The 17,313-nt window shown below is 37.2% G+C and overlaps 1 protein-coding gene across 4 annotated transcripts in view; it reads left to right on the top strand.

The window, feature by feature from the left end:
- The window catches only part of LOC150058406 (inactive ribosomal protein S6 kinase delta-1), a 152,449-nt gene that overhangs the window by 39,081 nt on the left and 96,055 nt on the right, over positions 1–17,313 (top strand). For all 4 annotated transcript variants that reach the window (XR_016536881.1, XM_090341207.1, XM_090341205.1 and 1 more), the window contains exons 5-6: positions 1,878–1,971; positions 13,806–14,168. Coding sequence is in view for 3 of the 4 variants with exons in the window: in XM_090341207.1 (XP_090197333.1) it covers positions 1,878–1,971; positions 13,806–14,168 (457 nt within the window). In the remaining variant the exon portion in view is untranslated. The remainder of the gene's footprint in view (positions 1–1,877; positions 1,972–13,805; positions 14,169–17,313) is intronic.

Genomic DNA, 17,313 nt, shown 5'->3' with positions numbered 1-17,313 from the left:
TTTGTTCTTATTTTTATGCTGTTCAGTGTATTTTGTTGTTTTGAAATCTCTCTCAATCTAGGGCTACTGAGAAATAAAAGTTATTTATTTCCAAATATTTTTGGATTTTCTTGTTTCTTTTATTATCGACTTCTAATTTTGTTTTCATGTGATTAAAGTACATAGTTTGTATGATTTTAATTTCCTTATGTTGATTAGCATATGATATATCCAGGAGAATGTTTCATGTGTACTTGAGAGGAATATATATTCTTTTATTAGGCAGAATATCTCTGATTAGAGATAGCGAGTTCTTTATGCTAAGTGAAAAGGAATTTGCCATCCTGGCAGTTAGGTTTGGGGCATAAAACTCTTTGGTGGAAGACAGAAAGAAGGATATTAAGTATCAGAAGAGTTGCTTTATGAATTATTTGTAATTGCTTAAGGATTAGAAGTACTGTTGTCTATGATTGAAGCCTTCAGTTGTAAAAAAACCATATCACACACGCACAAAATCACACCACCACTTGCCTAATGTAACCTTTCTGTAGTTGCATGTAGCCAAAGAGAAAGTATCTTTAGAGGCCTGAGTTTGTAAATTTACATAAATAATAAAAATGATGGTCACATGGAGAAATGTTTTGCCTCTGTGATTTATATGTTTAAAACTTCATCTCTTCACTAAAAATATCTTAAGTTTCTTTTATCTGTCATGTACAAGTGGGTCCTAAGCCCAAAATGACTTCTTGCTCACTGAGGTGTTAGGTGATATGTTGTCATTTATGATTTGATAAAATCCAATAAATTCCTAATGGACTTATCATTTTTCCCTAACCAAAACAACTGTTTTCTGAGGACACTCAATGATATCTAGCTGATGGGTTCTTTTCTTCATTTTTGGAGGTACTCAGGTTTGAATTAGAATTTCACACTGGCTAAGCAGGCACTCATCACTTGGTTATATTCAAGATAAGGTTTCTTTTCTGGACCTGCCAGAACTGTGTGATTCTCCTATTTATGCTTACCTTTGTTGCTTGGATGACAGGTATGTGCTACTGTACCCAGCCCTTAGTAGAGAGGAAGTCTTTTGAACTTGTTTATCCAAGTTTTCCTGGGGAACCATGATTCCCCTCTCTGTTACCCAGATTTCTAAGATTACTGGCTTGAACCTGTCACAGTTTGTCTTTGTGAATGATAGATTTAAAGTACTATACTTTCATTAAAAGTCATATATTATTGTAAACATTTTAAATAATAGTTACTTTTAGAGCAGCTTAGGTTAAAAGAATAATTAAGCAAAAAGTATTGTATTCTCATATGCTGCTTCTGCTGCCTCATATCCTCTTGCGCTGGTGTGGTATGCTTGTAATAGTTGATGAACCAATGTTGATTTACTTACTGATTCTTTTAAAAGAGTAGTATTCTACTTTGATAGATTAGTTTTTTTCTTTCGTTTTCTTTCTTTTTTTTCTCTCCCTCCCTTTCTTTCTTTTCCTTCCTTCCTTCCTTCCTTCCTTCCTTCCTTCCTTCCTTCCTTCCTTCCTTCCTTTCCTTCTTCTTTTTCCGGGTCATGGGGCTTGAACTCAGCCTGGGCACTGTCCTTGAGCTCTTCAGCTTAAGGCTCCTGCCTTACCCTGGAGCCAAACCCCATTTCCCTTTTTCTGGAGGTTAATTGGAGATAAGTCTCAGGTCCTTTTGTCCCTGGGCTGACTTTGAACCTTGATCCTCAGATCTCAGCCTCCTGAGTAGCTAGGATTACAGGCGTGAGACACCCGCCCTAGGTTCTGATAGATTAGTTTCTATAGTCTGTATACATCCCTGCTTAAAGTAAGTAATGTTTACTGCTGATATTTTATGCCTTTTATAACAAGGAAACACAACTGTTTTCATCATTTTAGGGTGGCATAATTAATGATGGTTCTGAATTAATTGGTCCAGCTGAAGCTTACTCAGATTCCATTGTTGATATCTTTGCTGAGTGTAGTACAGAAGGTAAGAGACTTAAATTTCTTCTTCTTGTCAAAGATTTTACAGGTTGCAAATTATAGTGTGTTTTACTTATTCTGAGATACTTCTTTTTCTTTCACTGACATGAGGTGCACTCATTTGGGTAGATATTTCAAATGAATGAATGAATTAATTTGCCAGTCCTGGGCTTGAGCTCAGGGCTGGAGCACTGTCCTTGGACTTTCTCAAGGCTAGAACTCTACTACTTGAGCCTCAGCACCACTTCTGCCTTTTTTCTATGTATGTGGTACTGAGGAATTGAACCCCGGTCTTCGTGCATGCTAGGCAACCACTCTACCACTAGGCCAAACTCCCGGCTCTGATATCTCACATTTAATTGGCAGCTTTTTTCTTTCCTAGTAGTATATACAGTAATGATTTAGCTTACCATTAATGGCATTCTAGATTTGATGGAAGTTTTGAGCTTAGTAAAACTTTTTTGTTTTTGGTCCTAGACCAGGACTTGAACTTGGTACCTGATGCTTTTGCTCATTGGCTAGCACTCTACCAGCTGAATCATGCCTCCAACACCAAGTTAAGACATTTTTATATATTAGGCAGTACAACTTATTGTTTACTGAGTTATCAGCATTTTATTTTTATTTTATTTTTGTTTTTGCCAGTCCTGGGGACTGAACTCAGGGCCTGAACACTGTCCTTGGGCTTTCCTCAAAGCTAGTGCTCTACCAATTGAGCCACAGCACCACTTTTGGCTTTTCTATGTATGTTGTACCAATGAATCAAATCTAGGTCTTTTTGCATGCCAGGCAAGCACTCTACCAGTAGGCCCAACTCCCGGCCCAGCATTTGACGTTCAGATATTCCCGATTGGCTTTAAAAACAGTCATTTACCTCGAAAGAACAAGCCTAAGGCAATTTTAGTGTGTTTGATATGATTTCTAATTACATGAGTCTAAACCAAAGTAATTTGCTTTTAATCTTACTAATTCAAGAACGCTCATTCTCTTTTGTTCCCTTTGCAAGTGAGTTTTGAATTTATAATATGATTTTTAATACATGTATTTCCATAACTATATTTTTTCTATAATGGTTTTCTTTCTGGGAAGATTATGGAACTAAAAATAAAAGAGTGATTGGAGGAGGACAGAAAAAGAGTGATTATTTAGAAACAAAATAGATTTATTAAAGTTGGCTAGTATGGCTTATTAGAGGTAAATTAATAGAGTAAGCATACTTAAAGGTTATTGCAGAAGACATTGCTTTATGATCATTACATGAAAAGTGGCTATAGTGCTGTGTTTGTGATGGTGTACTTCAGATGTCATACATCAACAACCATATTGGTTCTTTCCTTTCTTGACTTGGTAAGAGCAGCAAGTTGGTATCTGTTGTTTTGGTAGACGAACTTGCACTCCCTTTTTCTGTTGGTGCTACCACTTTGAGAAGTGGTTGGTTAGCTTTTGCTCCTTTTCCTTGTGCTTTACATTGACTTAAAAGCAGATCCATTCATTGAAACCTGGTGTGGAATGCAAGGAGGCTATATGCCTAGGGGTCAATATTTCAAGCCCTCAATACCTTTGACTCCCTCCTGATTCCTCCAGAGTCATATCAGAACATTACTGACAGTAACTGTAATTTATAATCTATATGTTTTTTGGAAAAAGTATCTATTCTCTGTGACCTGATGTACTGTGAGAATTCGTTTAGATTTAGTATGTGATTTGGCGTCACATATTGCTTGTGATGCCATAGTGCTCTTAATTCCAGAACTGGTTTCTTGGGAAAGTATCCTCTTTTTCTGATCTGTTGGATGCCTCAGTTTCTTGGCTTCTGGGGAAGGAATATGTTTTCTACTTGTAAAATGTACTGATTTCATGGCATTGAATTAACAAAAAAAAGTAGGAAAGGAGATAGAAAGGAGAAGGTTCAGCAAGAACTTAAGACCTTATTTTTGCTAGATAGGCACTCTTCTGCTTGAACCATACCTCCACTCCCCCAAAAAAGACATGTTTTCCTTGGAAGGTGTTATATTTTAGGAATGAAACTTTTGCCATTAACAACATTTTTTTTTTTTTCTAATGGGAATAGAACTCAGTGGCTAGTTTATGCTGAATAAGTGTTCTTCTGCAAACTCACATTGCTAGCCTTCAAGTTTATGAGAGGAATCAAGGGTAATCTGACAAGGCCTTATATAATATTGGCATTTTATTCTGTCAGTGAAGTTTAGTTTTTCACCTGTGCACTCTGCACCATGAAGTATGGATACCAAGAAGCCATGAATACTGTTAATGCTATTTTTACCCTCTCTTTAGACTAAGCCAGGCTTAGTAATCCTGATGAAAGAAATCTTATTGACTCATACTGAAAAGTGACTGTCAAGAGAGTTTGCAAATTCACTGTTATTTACATGGGGAAATGAATTTTTTAAAATATAATTTTATTGTTATATTATTAAGGTGTTGTACACAGGGGTTACCATTTCATAAGTCAGGTAATGAGTATGAGAAATGATTTTTAAATAATTATGAGATTTTTCTGCCATAGTGGGAATTTGGAAGATTTTCTTCATAACCAAAAGCCCTGGGAAACCTACAGGCAACCAAGGGAGAGAACTGTTAGTAGCAAAAGATCAGGAAAGCTGGAAGTCAGCCAGAATTCATAGGTATGTGGTGAAATGGAGGGTTTAAGAGAGATTGTGGTGGCTAATGTGGTTTGGATTTAAAGCCAAAATATAAAATAGTTTGCTCCTTAACTCTTTCTCTGAGTGCAGAATTTTAAATGGTGTTTCAAAAGTAGATCTGTTTTTCTTACTTGTGAGTTAGTTTGCGCTTAGAACAAGCCAGAAGGGTAAAAACTTAATATATTGTCTGCTGTTTCAAGTTCATTCAGTTGCAGTTAGAATGATAGCATGTATTAAGACTGTTATTTAACTCACAGTTTGGGGATGCTGAAAGTCTAAAATTGAGTGAACCTTTTTTTTTTTTTGCACTAGTATCAGGTCTTGAACCCAGAGCCTTGTGCTCTCACTTGCCTTTTTTGCTTTCAGCTGATGCGTTACCACTTAAGCCACACTCCAGATCGGATTTTTAATTGGAGTAAGAGTCTTGTGGATTTGTTTACTTGGACTGTCTGGACCAAGATCCTTAGATCTCAGCTTTCTGCGTAGCTGGAATTATAGGCATGAGCCACCAACATCCAGCTTGAGTGACCCATCTCTTTGGCCCTCCCTCTCATATATACTCCATCACAGCATGGTGTAGGAAAAGGGAGGTGGGGATAGCTATGTGCAGAAGAGATCAGATGATAAGAGAAAAAGCCAGACATGGGGGGGAGAGGTCATTCTTTTTATAGCTACCCACTCTCGGGAACCAGTCACGTTCCACAAGAATCATATGCAAAGGTAATGTCTCCAGTGCTCTAATTATCCAGGAAGTCTCGGTCCTTACTGATTCCACCCCCTTTACAGCAGTGCACTGGGAACCAAAATCACAACTAAATTGTAGCATGTGACAAGTTTAGTACTTCTCATTGTATAGTGGTAGGGTTAAGTGAAATGCAACATACAAGTCCTAGTTTGTTTTGAATGAAAGTTCTAAAGGAAACATGAAAATCTGGGATTTGTGTTTTTGTTTTAGACGTATGCTTATTTTATATTGCAGTAGAGAAACTGCTTTTTGAGTTAATAAAATCAGTATCTTGGTGTTAAATGGAAAACTTTCATTCATTCTTATGTATTTTTAAAATAGTTATTATAAAGGTGATGTAACGATAGATTACAGTTTTGTATGTCAAGCAATGAATGCATTTCTTTTGGGACAGTGTTACCCTTTCCATCTTTCTCTAACAGTTTTCCCCTTCTTTCCTCACCCACAAGTTGTATATAGTTTATTTTCCAAATAGTTTCTACTGGGTACTACTGTTAGATTTGTTTACCCCCTGTCCCCCCATTTTTGTGCTCCTCTTACTCCGCAAAGACAGAAAAGCAAACAAACCAGGAAAGAAACAGGAAAAAAACCTCTCTTATTTCCATTTCCTAAAGTTCATTTTCATTTATTTATTTTTGGTTATGCACATACACATATACACAATCTTTTATTGTACAAAGAGTTTCAATTCAATTTGTCAATTTGTGAATACAGTGAATGTTGATCTTGCCCTTTCCATCCTTTTTCCTCCCCTGGGAACTTTGATTTATTATGGAATTGAAAAGATGTGAAATTATTTATCAGGATTTTAGATAAAACATTGACATGTTTTTCCATTTCTTAAAATGAAATACTGGTTATTCTTTATCTCCTTTGTTGATAGCAATTAAACTGAATTTTTCCAAAGATGAAAGGCAAGCTAATTGATTGTCTCCCTCTTACTTTCATTTTAAACTTGTATGTTTTTGTTTGAATGAAACTTACTCATGAGGTTGCTGTGACACTGGAAACCTGCCTAGAGTGGTTCATGAGACCTACGTTTCTGACATGTTTCCTTCAGCTGTTGGCCTGTTTGAAGGATGCAGGTTGCTTTACTGCTCTGCTGGCCTTTGATGTTTGTCTGGCTCATCTGGCAACCTGTGTCATTTCCTCTTCCTAATACATTACTTGACTTCCTTTGCAGTTTAGAGAGGGATATTTTCCAGGTTCATGCAGCCAGAGAAAATAATTAGATGGTCGTAACCACAAGTACAAATTGGGAGATCAGCCTCCTTATTTTTTTTTAAATATGTAGCAGATTTTAAGAGCGAATATTCTTAAATATGTCTTGGAATAGCAAAAATCTGCTTCTTTGGGGAGTTGTTAATTATGAATGAAGACTTCTCCATGTGCTCATTGTAACAGTTCTAGAGACTATGAAGGATCTATAGAGTCTTTAGTTAGCATTTTAGAGTAAATGAAGTGTGTGTGTGTGTGTGTGTGTGTGTGTGTGTGTGTGTGTGTGTGTCTGTCTGTCTATCTATCTATCTATCTGTCTTTTTTGTTTATTTGTTGTTTGCCAGTCCTGGGTCTTGAAGTCAGGGCCTGGGAGCTAACCCCAACCTTTTTTTTTTTTTTGCTCAAAACTAGTGCTTTACCACTTGCACCACAGCACCATTTCTGGCTTTTTCTGAGTAGTTTATTGGAAGAAAGAGTATCAAGAACATTCTTCCCAGGCTGGCTTTGAGCTGTGATCTATAGATCTCAGCCTCCAGCTGGTGCCTGGTTGAAGTGTATATTTTGAAGCAAATATTACTGAATTCAGTAAGGGATTCATTAAGATTACATTGTGCTGAAGATTTATGTTATTTGGTGGTAAGGTGATAATTATTTCCTATTTATAAAGAAGCATGAAGATTGCAGACTGCTAAATTGAATAGTATTGATTTGTGTTTCAAACATTGGACTGGAAAAATGTATAGTTACTTAACTGATAAAAATCATCTAACCAAAATAAACTAAAACCATTCTCTTTATTATTTAAGTTATTTTTTAATTTTGTAGGTTTAAAGTTTTTTCTTTGAGAATCATTCTAAATAGGAATATTGTTTCATTGGTAGGTTACTTAATAACCTAAATCTTTTTTTTTTTTTTTTCCTTTTTTTCTTTTGGCTAGTCCTGGGGTTTGAATTCTGGCCTGGGTGCTGTCCCTGAGATTTTGTGTACGAGGCCAATGCTCTACTACTTGAACCACAGTTCCATTTCTGGTTAATTGGAAATAAGAGTCTCATGGATTTTACTGCCCAGGATGGGTTCCGATCTCAGCCTCCTAAGTAGCTAGAATCATAGGCATGAGCCACCAGTACCTGGCTTCTGAGTCTGTTTTTTTAAAGGCTGATTTAGAAAGGCCAACTTTAAAAGTGTGTTGTTTTCTGACTGGCTAACTTTAAAAGTCTTGTGTTTTCTGGGCTAATTCTTTTCATTTCTTTCTTTGGTGGGTTGTGGGGCCTAAACTCTGGGCCTGGGTGCTGTCCCTGAGCTCTTCAGCTCAAGGCTACTGCCCTACTCCTTGAGCCACAGCCCCACTTCCAGTTTTCTAATGATTATCTGGAGATAAGAGTCTTACATTCTTTAGTGCCTGGGCTGGCTTTGAACTGTGATTCTCAGATCTGAGCCTCTTGAATAGCTAGGATTATAGGTGTGAGCCATTGTGCCTGGCTGGGTTGATTCTTTTCTACTACGTAAGTTTATTCAGTTCATGTTAACCAGACAGAATGTGGAAAATCGGAACAATTTACATTTGAACCAGATCTTTTATTCTGCAAATGACCACAAGGTGACACTATAGGCTTTGTAAATCTTACGGATTAGTCTAAGTTCTCGTGTTAGAATATTGCATACTCAGCTTGAAGAAATTATTTTTTCTCTTAGGTATTTATTTATTTTAGGTACTTATTTATGTGATGATTTTCTTTTGACAGCCCTGGGGTTTGAACTCAGGGCATAGGCACTGTCCTTCGGCTTTCTCAAGGCTAGCACTCGACCACTTGAGCCACAAGCACTACTTCCCGCTTTTTCTGTATGTGGTATACATACTTCTTATCAAATGAATTTTCTTCTATAATAAATAGGTCATTTTCCTCAAGATAAGCGCAAATGAGTATGTATCAGTGTGTGCATGATGCACACCAGGCAGATGATAAATATTGACTCTTAAAAACTCTAGTGGTCTGAGTGTAATATTGGATATTAAATGTTTAGGAGCTAGGTAGGATAAATAACAATATTCATGATGTAGTAATCAAGGTTTAAAAGTAGAAGGAACATTCAAAATAATATAAATTCTTATTTTCAACTAAGAAACAGGAGTTTTGTAGAGGTTAAGCCATGCATTTTGTAATGAGATTCAGTTTTTGGAAGAGATATACTTAGGATAGAAAGCTAGCATTGTGTAAGTTCCTTGTATGCTGGTAATATAATAGAATTGAAACCCTGGAGCCCAGACAAGGTTATGGAAGTAGCAGAATAAGATCACTGGACACTAAACATAGTGGTGCATTCCTATAATCCTAGCACTTAGAAGGCTGAGGCAGGAAAATCAAAGGTTGAAGGCCAGCTTGAATTATATAGCAAGGCCCCATGTCAAAAGATCCTGTCTAAAGAAACCAGAGTAAAGAAATGAAAACACAAATGAAAATTTTTATTGGGTAGAAAGGAAAGCCAAGTAATAGAGCTTTATTGTTTATGAGATAAAACAGTATTAGGCTGTAAATATTAATATGTTTGTTTTCTGAGCTCATTCTTTCTTTTTTTTTCAGAGATATACAAAGGTTATCCTGACATTCTTTTTAATAAATTTTCATGGGTGAAGCGTACACATGCATGGTGAAATAGCCTGTGGTCCTAGACTATAGTGTTGTCAGGAGAATTGTGAGTCCATCTCTATCCTGGGCTATATTGGGAGAGCCAATCTGGAAAAAAATGAGAAATATCACAAGAAAGATTCTTAATAACAACATTAATTCATGAGTAGACATCAAGTGCAGGAATCTTAACTAGCATTAAGCCATAGATTTAGATAGTTATTTGAAAGCACATTAGTAAGAGCTCAATACTTAATGGAAACTAATCTTAATGTCTTCTACCTCCAGGCAGCCTCAATGTGCTGACTAGCTAGCTAGCTTGCTTTATGTGTGAAGTGTGAATCATTGGTACTAAGACAAGTAGAAATTTCCATTGATTGACTATGGCAATATTTGAACCTCAAGAGTTCAGTGAATGCTATCAGCTAATAGTAACAAAGCCATGTATTTTATATATAGTCACCCATGACAGCCCACCTGTTTTTCTAAAGATTGGTCTCTTTTGACACATGGTCTTCAAATGTGGATTTCTGATAGCTTGTTGAATAAAGATTTTTTTTTTTTTTCCTGTGGGCAGCTCAACCTTTCTCCCTGAGGCCTATCTTTCAGAGATGGTGTTCTAGAAAGATTTTGCTATACTGCCCTACTCTGAACAGTTCAAAGCACTGAGGTGAGGGTAGGGAGGGGAACTGGGATGCTAAATAAGCCCTGAATGTCTGTAGCTGCTTTTTAACAAGTCACCTGGGGCCCTCTAATAGCCCTGAGACTGGAATCTTTGTGATATGAACCTGGAGGCCGAATGCTTGCCAGGGACTTTTGACCCTAGTATCACTTTCAAAAAGGCTTAGATTTTTGACTTGATGATGTTGGTGAAGGATGTACTTTTTACTCTTGTGATGGCTTAAAGGACTTGTATGAGGATAGATTGACTTCAGGTTGGCTTAACTTTTGACAAACAGCCTTAATATTGTATCAAGTATCCATGGTTGCTTTATCCAGTATTTTTCCTGATTATTTAAATGGAAAACTCATTATATGCCTATTATTCCTTATATCTTACCTCTTAACTTTTTGGGGGGTTTTAGTTTTTATTTCGTGTGGTCTTTTTGTGTAGTTTTATATGAAAAGTCATATTGTGGGATCACCATTAGAAGTTGGACAAATACTGTATTAAACAGATGTGTTAAGTCTGCAGAATAAATAGACCAGGTACTATTTTTGTGAAGTCATAAATATGAAGGATAGGGAGTATAGCTCAGTGGTTCAGTATTGCTCAAAAATGAGATTCATTACTATAGTGGTGAATGTTGTACCCGAATTCCTAGAACCCCGAAAAGACCACCAGAGGCCACAGTCAAAGCTAAAAAGCAAGCATCGTTTATTATGAGTCTAAACTCGGACCTCCGCATACCCGTAGCCAGCAACACTAAGAGGTCCTGAACAAGGATTTTACACAGCTTTTATAGGGGAATTCCATAGTTAAAATCACCTGATTGGCTGTTTGGTAACTCAAACCGCTGGTCGCTTTAAGATTAATCAGAGCTCAGGTCTCTAACCACTGAGCATCAAGCTGTTGCCACCTGGGGTTCAAGTACATGGGCCCTGGGCAAAGGGTGGAAGGGGTCATTCCCACAGAACATGAGACAATCTTGGCACAACAGTGAAGAGTTTTAAAATGTGTGTTAGTCAGGTTTCCATCATGGTGACCAAATATGAGACAAACGCCTTCTTAGGAGGAAAGGTTAATTTTGCTCATGATTTCAGAGATTTAAGTCCATGGTCAGTTGGCTTAATTGCTTTTGAGCCTGTGAATAGACAGCATGATCATGGTGGACATCTCATGGAAGGGAAGCAAAGAGGGAAGTGGAAGAGGCCAGGGCTTCAAAGAATATTGAAAGACACACTGAATATTCAAGGACAAATTCCCAGTGACCTAACTGCCTTCAAGTTGGCCTCACCTCTAAAGGTTCCACTGTTTCCCACTGTCCCAGCTAATGGGGGACCTTTCATATCCAATGTCACCTTTGGGCTGGAGGATGTAGCTCAGTGGTAGAGTGCTACCTAGCATATGTGAAGTCCTCTGTTTATTATCCAGGACTGTGAAAAAAACAAAATTGAGGAAAGTTCTTAGCATGTTGTGGAGAATACTTAATAAGGGAATTTGGAAATTAACTAAATATGGAAAAGATAGACATCAGTAAATACTGGAAGATGATTAGGTTTTGTAGCATATGATTGAAGAGATGTATGGTGTTAAGCTTCTCAGGCATGGTAAAAATGCAGCCTAATAGAGGAAGAGGAAAAAAAAGAAGGTTTTTTTTTTTTTTTTTGGTCAGTCATGGGGCTTGAACTCTGGGCCTGGGAGCTGTCCCTGAGCTCTTTAGCTCAAGGCTAATAATGCCATGCCCCTTGAGCCACAGCACTACTTCTGGGTTTCTCATGGTTAATTGGAGATACAGTCTCACAGAGTCGAACTTTTTTTCCTGGATTGACCTTGAATTATAATCCTTTTTTTCTTAGTCCCCTAGGTAGCTAAGTTATAGGTATGAACCACTGATATCTCCCCTTTTGTTGGTTGTGGGGCTTGAACTCTGGGCCTGAATGTTGTCCCTGAGCTCTTCAGCTCAAGGGTACCACCCTACCTCTTGAGCCACAACATCACTTCTGGTTTTCTGGTGGTTAATTAGAGATAAGAGTCTTGTGGACTTTAATGCCCTTGCTAGCTTTGAACCTCTATCCTCAGATCTCAACCTCCTGAATAGCTAGGATTACAGGTTTACAGGTGTGAGCCACTGCGCCTGGCTCTTTTTCTTTCTTTTTTTTGTTAAAGTTAGGAATCCCTGGTATTGGCCACAGGATGATCTATATAGGCTTATATTGTAAATTATTTAAAATTAGGCCTATGCAACTTTATTTTCAAATCCCCGGTTTTAGCCTTTATAAGATCTCCCTTTGATATATGTTAATAGGGTAATTGATTGGCACATGAATGAAGCCTTGGTTTTGACATCTCTACTCCCATGGCTATATAGATATCACACATATACCTATGTGTTATTTTCTTTCAACCAGAACAACGTATGACAGTAGTGTTTAAAATCAGGTATGAAGAGCTAGTTAGTTTCCTTTAAGCCAGACAGTAATAAGATTTGTAAAACAGTAAAACAGTACCTTTCTCTCAATAAATTTTTTTTGGTTTGGAAAATAGTTATTTTTTGTAAAATTTGTTAATATATTATAGTCCTTGATGCTATACATTTAAAATTGTCTTAATACCCATAAAGTATTGGTGAATATTTATAGATACAGTCTATAAAAATCTTTGTGGAGTCCTTAATCATTAAGAATGTGAAGGGAGATCTTGAGACTGGAAATTTTGCGAACTTATTTTGAATCATGCACATGTATTGTGAAATCAGTTATATGAAATCGGGGAACTAATTTCAGAAGCATCTACTATTCATTTTTCTGTCTGAGAACTACTAGGGTGCAGATATTCTTCAAAGCTGTTTCGTACTGTGTAGAAGGGGTTGAAACAAAAATTTTATTACATTTGATTCATTTAAAGACCTTAAATAGCATTCATTTCTCAGATATGAACGGTTCTCTGAAGGGACACCTCTGAAGACACGTTATTTATTCATATAATTATTATGTAGTCATAAGTTATCATTTCATGGGAGTTGTGTTTTTCATGTATTAACCATTTCTCATATAAAACTGCATAATAAGTAAATGATTAAGGTATCCTTTCTTGATCACACAATTTAGAGTTGAGATTTAAGCACATTTTTTGGTTTTATTCTTTTCTCTTATTATACTGTTTGTGTGTGTATGCTTTAAATTCTTTTTTTAGGGCTCTTTTTTTTTAGGTTGATTGTGGAACTTGAACTCTGGGCCTGGGCACTGTTCCTGAGCTCTTCAGCTCAAGGCTAGCACCCTACCCCTTGAGCCACAGCACTACTTCCAGTTTTCTAGCAGTTAATTGGAGCTAAAGAGTCTCATGGACTTTAGTTCCTGGACTGGCTTTGAACCGTGATCCTCAGATCTCAACCTGAGTAGCTAGGATTATAGGCGTGAGCCACCGTGCCCAGCCTTGTGTTTTAAATTTTTATAGCTGCATTCATATGGAACAGTTTCCCATAAAAGAGTTTATAAGATCTTGGGTAAAGGTTGACAAGGCTAAAAACTTGTTTTTTTGGTGATTAAGACAAGGAAATTTTCTTCCAGAGTTATAAGAATGCAAAAGTGAATGAAATAAATCGAAAGAAAGGAATTACAGTCCTCTTTTTTTTTTTGCCATTCCCGGGGCTTGAACTCAGGGCCTATGCACTGTATTTGTGCTTTCCTCAAGGCTAGAGCTCTACCACTTGAGCCACAACACCATTTCCAGTTTTTTTTCTATGTATGTGGTATGGAGGAATTGAACCTGGGTCTTTGTGCATGCTAGGCAAGCACTCTACCACTAGGCCAAACTCTCGGCCAATTATAGTCCTCTTGATTGGTTAATATAAAAATGAATAATTTTGTGACTTGTGTTTTTGTGGTTGATGCTCAAATTAATAACTGTTTACTATTGTCATATTTCCAGGATTCTCCAGTGACAGTGATCTGCTATCTCTTACTATTGATGCTGATTCTCTTGCCGAGTTAGATGATGGAATGGCTTCCAATCAAAACTCTCCCATTAGAACTTTTGGTCTCAATCTGTCTTCAGATTCTTCGGCACTAGGAGCTGTTGCTTCTGACAGTGAACCAAACAAGGCAGAAGAAGAACGGGAGAGTCGTAGCCTCTTTCCTGGCAGTTTAAAGCCTAGGCTTGGCAAGAGAGATTATTTGGAGAAAGCAGGAGAATTAATAAAGCTAGCTTTAAAAAAGGAAGAGGAAGATGACTATGAAGCTGCTTCTGATTTTTATAGGAAGGGAGTCGATCTACTTCTGGAAGGTGTCCAAGGTACAATTTAAACTATGTTAATATGTATACTAATGTACATGTATATTACCTACATGCTCTTATATTGATTTCTGGAAAAGTGTGTACGTGTAACTCTGCCTTCTGTGCAACAAGACTGAAGATAAAAAAATTACTGAACCTTAAATGACATTATCACCAGTTGATCAGTTAATCTACAAAAACAGTATTCTTCTTATCCATAAGTCTTTAAAGTCTTTACGAATAATAATCTTTCCCTTGACTTGTCTTTCGTGTTTACAAACAGCATTCAGAGAGATTCTCCAGTGAGTTTATGATCAGTGGCCTGAGGAGACAAAAGTGAGCTTTTAAATGGAAGAAGTAAGAAGACTTTGTGTTTTCATTTTTCTTTGGTGGCAGTAATTTTCTACTAAGTATTGTAGATGAGTATGGAGAATTTAGTGTAACTGAATGTCTTATAAGTTGAACTTATCCCGTCCTTATTATTTTTTAAAGATCAGCTTTTGTTTTCTACCTTTTCCTAATAGAAGCAGAATGATAGTTTCTATAGTTCTATGACTTTCTGGGTACTGTAATTCAAAGTTGATGGTTTTCTTTATAGGAAAATCATTTTCATTTTGGCTCTGTGGTCTTTGTCAGTGTCATTTAGGTTACCATAGCTTCTTGAATTATAGTTTATAGTTCAGTAGTCCCTCTTACTCTAACTGGCATCTGACAATCTAAAACTTTGTTTCACTCTTCCCAGAGCTTGGCAATCAGTTTTGCAATGTGCTATAAGGACCTTGAATTTACCTGGCTATGGATTTTGACCAATTCTCTTGCTTTTCACCTTCACTGCCGTTCCATAGCTTCTTAGTACTCTCAAGCTTGTGAAGACGTACTCTACCACTTGAGCCAGGCAACTGTCTTGATGTTTCTAACTCAAGAAACTTCCATGTTCTTTCTAACTTTAAATATTTATAATTATTATCGTCTCTGTGGGTGTCCATCCTTTGGGATTTTGCTTTAAATTCTACTGATATCATGTTAAAGGAGTTTCAGAAAGGAGCCTAGCTCAATGAATGTGTTCAATTTCTATCTTTAAATGGACATGCAGATGTTTTAGTTCTAAACCTATTTTGGTAGACCTGTAGATTAAAAGTCTTAATGCTCTGTGTGTATAGCAATAAAAAGAGATAGAGTCTTGATTTTTTTGGTTAGTAATTATTCTTAGTAAAGTTGCTCATATAATCACTTGGAATCTGTTACACAGTTTTAAATAGTTGATCCCAATGATAATCTTCCATTAAATTTGTCATTATATAACTTTAACTATCACTTTTGTTGTAATTGGTCGCGTGGCTTGAACTCTGGGCCCAGATGCTGTCCCTGAGCTCTTCAGCTCAAGGCTACCACCCTACCCCTAGAGCCACAGCACCCCTTCTGGGTGAGATAAGAGTCTCACAGACTCTAATGCCCTGGCTGGCTTTGAACTGTGATCCTCAGATCTCAGCCTCTTGAGTATTACAGACATGAGCCACTGTGCCTGGCTTTTTTTGGTCAGTCACGGGGCTGGACTCTGGGCCTGGATACTGTCCCTGAGCTCTTCAGCTCAAGGCTAGCACTCTACCACTTGAACCACATCACCACTTCTGGTTTTTCTGGACATTAATTGGAGATAGAAGTCTCACGATCTTTTGTGCCAAGGCTGGCTTTGAACCATGATCCTCAGATCTCAGTCCCCAGAGTAGCTAGGATTACAGGCATGAGCCACCAGTTCCCATCTTAACTGTATCACATTTAACATTTCTATTTGAGAAACAAATTTGGAATTCATTTGTTTCCATAATTTGATTGTCTTCTCTTCTTCTCTCTCTGTCTCTCTGTTTCTTTGTCTCTGTCTCTTTGTCTCTGTCTGTCTGTCTATCTGTCTCTCTCTGTCTTGCTAGTCCTGGAGTTTGAACTCTGGGATTGGGTGCTGTCTCTGAGCTCCTTTTTGCTCAAAGCTAGCATGCTTCTGTCTGAGCCACAACTTCAGTTCTTGCTTTTTCTGTGATTAATTGGAGATAACTTTCATGGATTTTCCTGCCTGGGCTGGCTTCAAACTGTAATTTTCAGACCTCAGACTCCTGAGTAACTAGGATTATAGGCACCCAGTTTTCTTGGTCATTTTCTTATTTTTTTTTTTTCAAAGTTTGTTTTTTAGGGGCTGGGAGTCTAGACTAGTGGTAGAGTGCTTGCCTAGCATGCACGAAGCTGTGAGTTCGATTCTTCAGTACCCTACACACAGAAAAAGCTGGAAGTGATGCTACTGCTCAAGTGGCAGATCACTAGCTTTGAGCAAAAATTGTTCAAGGACACCGTCTAGACCCTGAGTTCAAGCTCCAGGACTGGCAAAAAAAAATGTTTTTCACAGTCTCTGGGGGTGTTTGCTAGTGGATATTCTGGTCTGTAAAGGTCTACTCATTTTTGTTCTTTGCTTTCAGGATTTGAAATGAGGATGAGTTGCAAAGAAAATCTAGTCTGCTGTTCCCCCTCCTTTTTTTTTTTTGCATAGTTATGTGCTAAAACTTAGTAGGTGTTTAGTTGACATAATAAAGCATTTAATGTGGCATCTTTTTATCTAAAAATTATTTGCATTTAATCTTAGCACACTTCATAATGTTGCCACATGATGGCAGTAGAGAAATAAAAATCATCGCTTCAATAACAATATATATGCAGATAATAGCATATTTGCAGATAAACAAAAATTTTCTTTAGTTACTTTGCTAATTACTTCTGTACTAGAATTTGATACCATACTTGCCAAACCCATGTCTTAGAGGGAATGTTAGCCATTTAAACATGTTTATGTGTAATGTATGTCTTCCTTCTGAAACCACAGTGTATGGTCTAGTTCTGGTTTGGGTTTTTTTGCCAATGTGTCATTGAATCCAGAGAGTTCATAATTGACTTACTACTTTTAGTCTTATTGTTTATTAACAGTGTGATTCATTTTATTCAGACAACCTAAGGGAACCCCTTGGTTCATAATCACAGAATTCTAATTCCTTTAAATTCCAACTTCCCTTCCTTCCTTCCTTCCTTCCTTCCTTCCTTCCTTCCTTCCTTCCTTCCTTCCTTCCTTCTTCCCTCCCTCCTTTCCTTTCTTCTTTTTCATTATTTTCCTTTTTTTTTGTCAGTC

The sequence above is a fragment of the Megascapheus bottae genome, chromosome 10 (assembly GCF_031878675.1).
Source record: "Megascapheus bottae isolate mThoBot1 chromosome 10, mThoBot2.hap1, whole genome shotgun sequence".
NCBI classification, from domain to species: Eukaryota; Metazoa; Chordata; class Mammalia; order Rodentia; family Geomyidae; genus Megascapheus; species Megascapheus bottae.
Note: the sequence above shows the minus strand (reverse complement) of the source record. Positions and strands in the feature narration are given on the sequence as shown.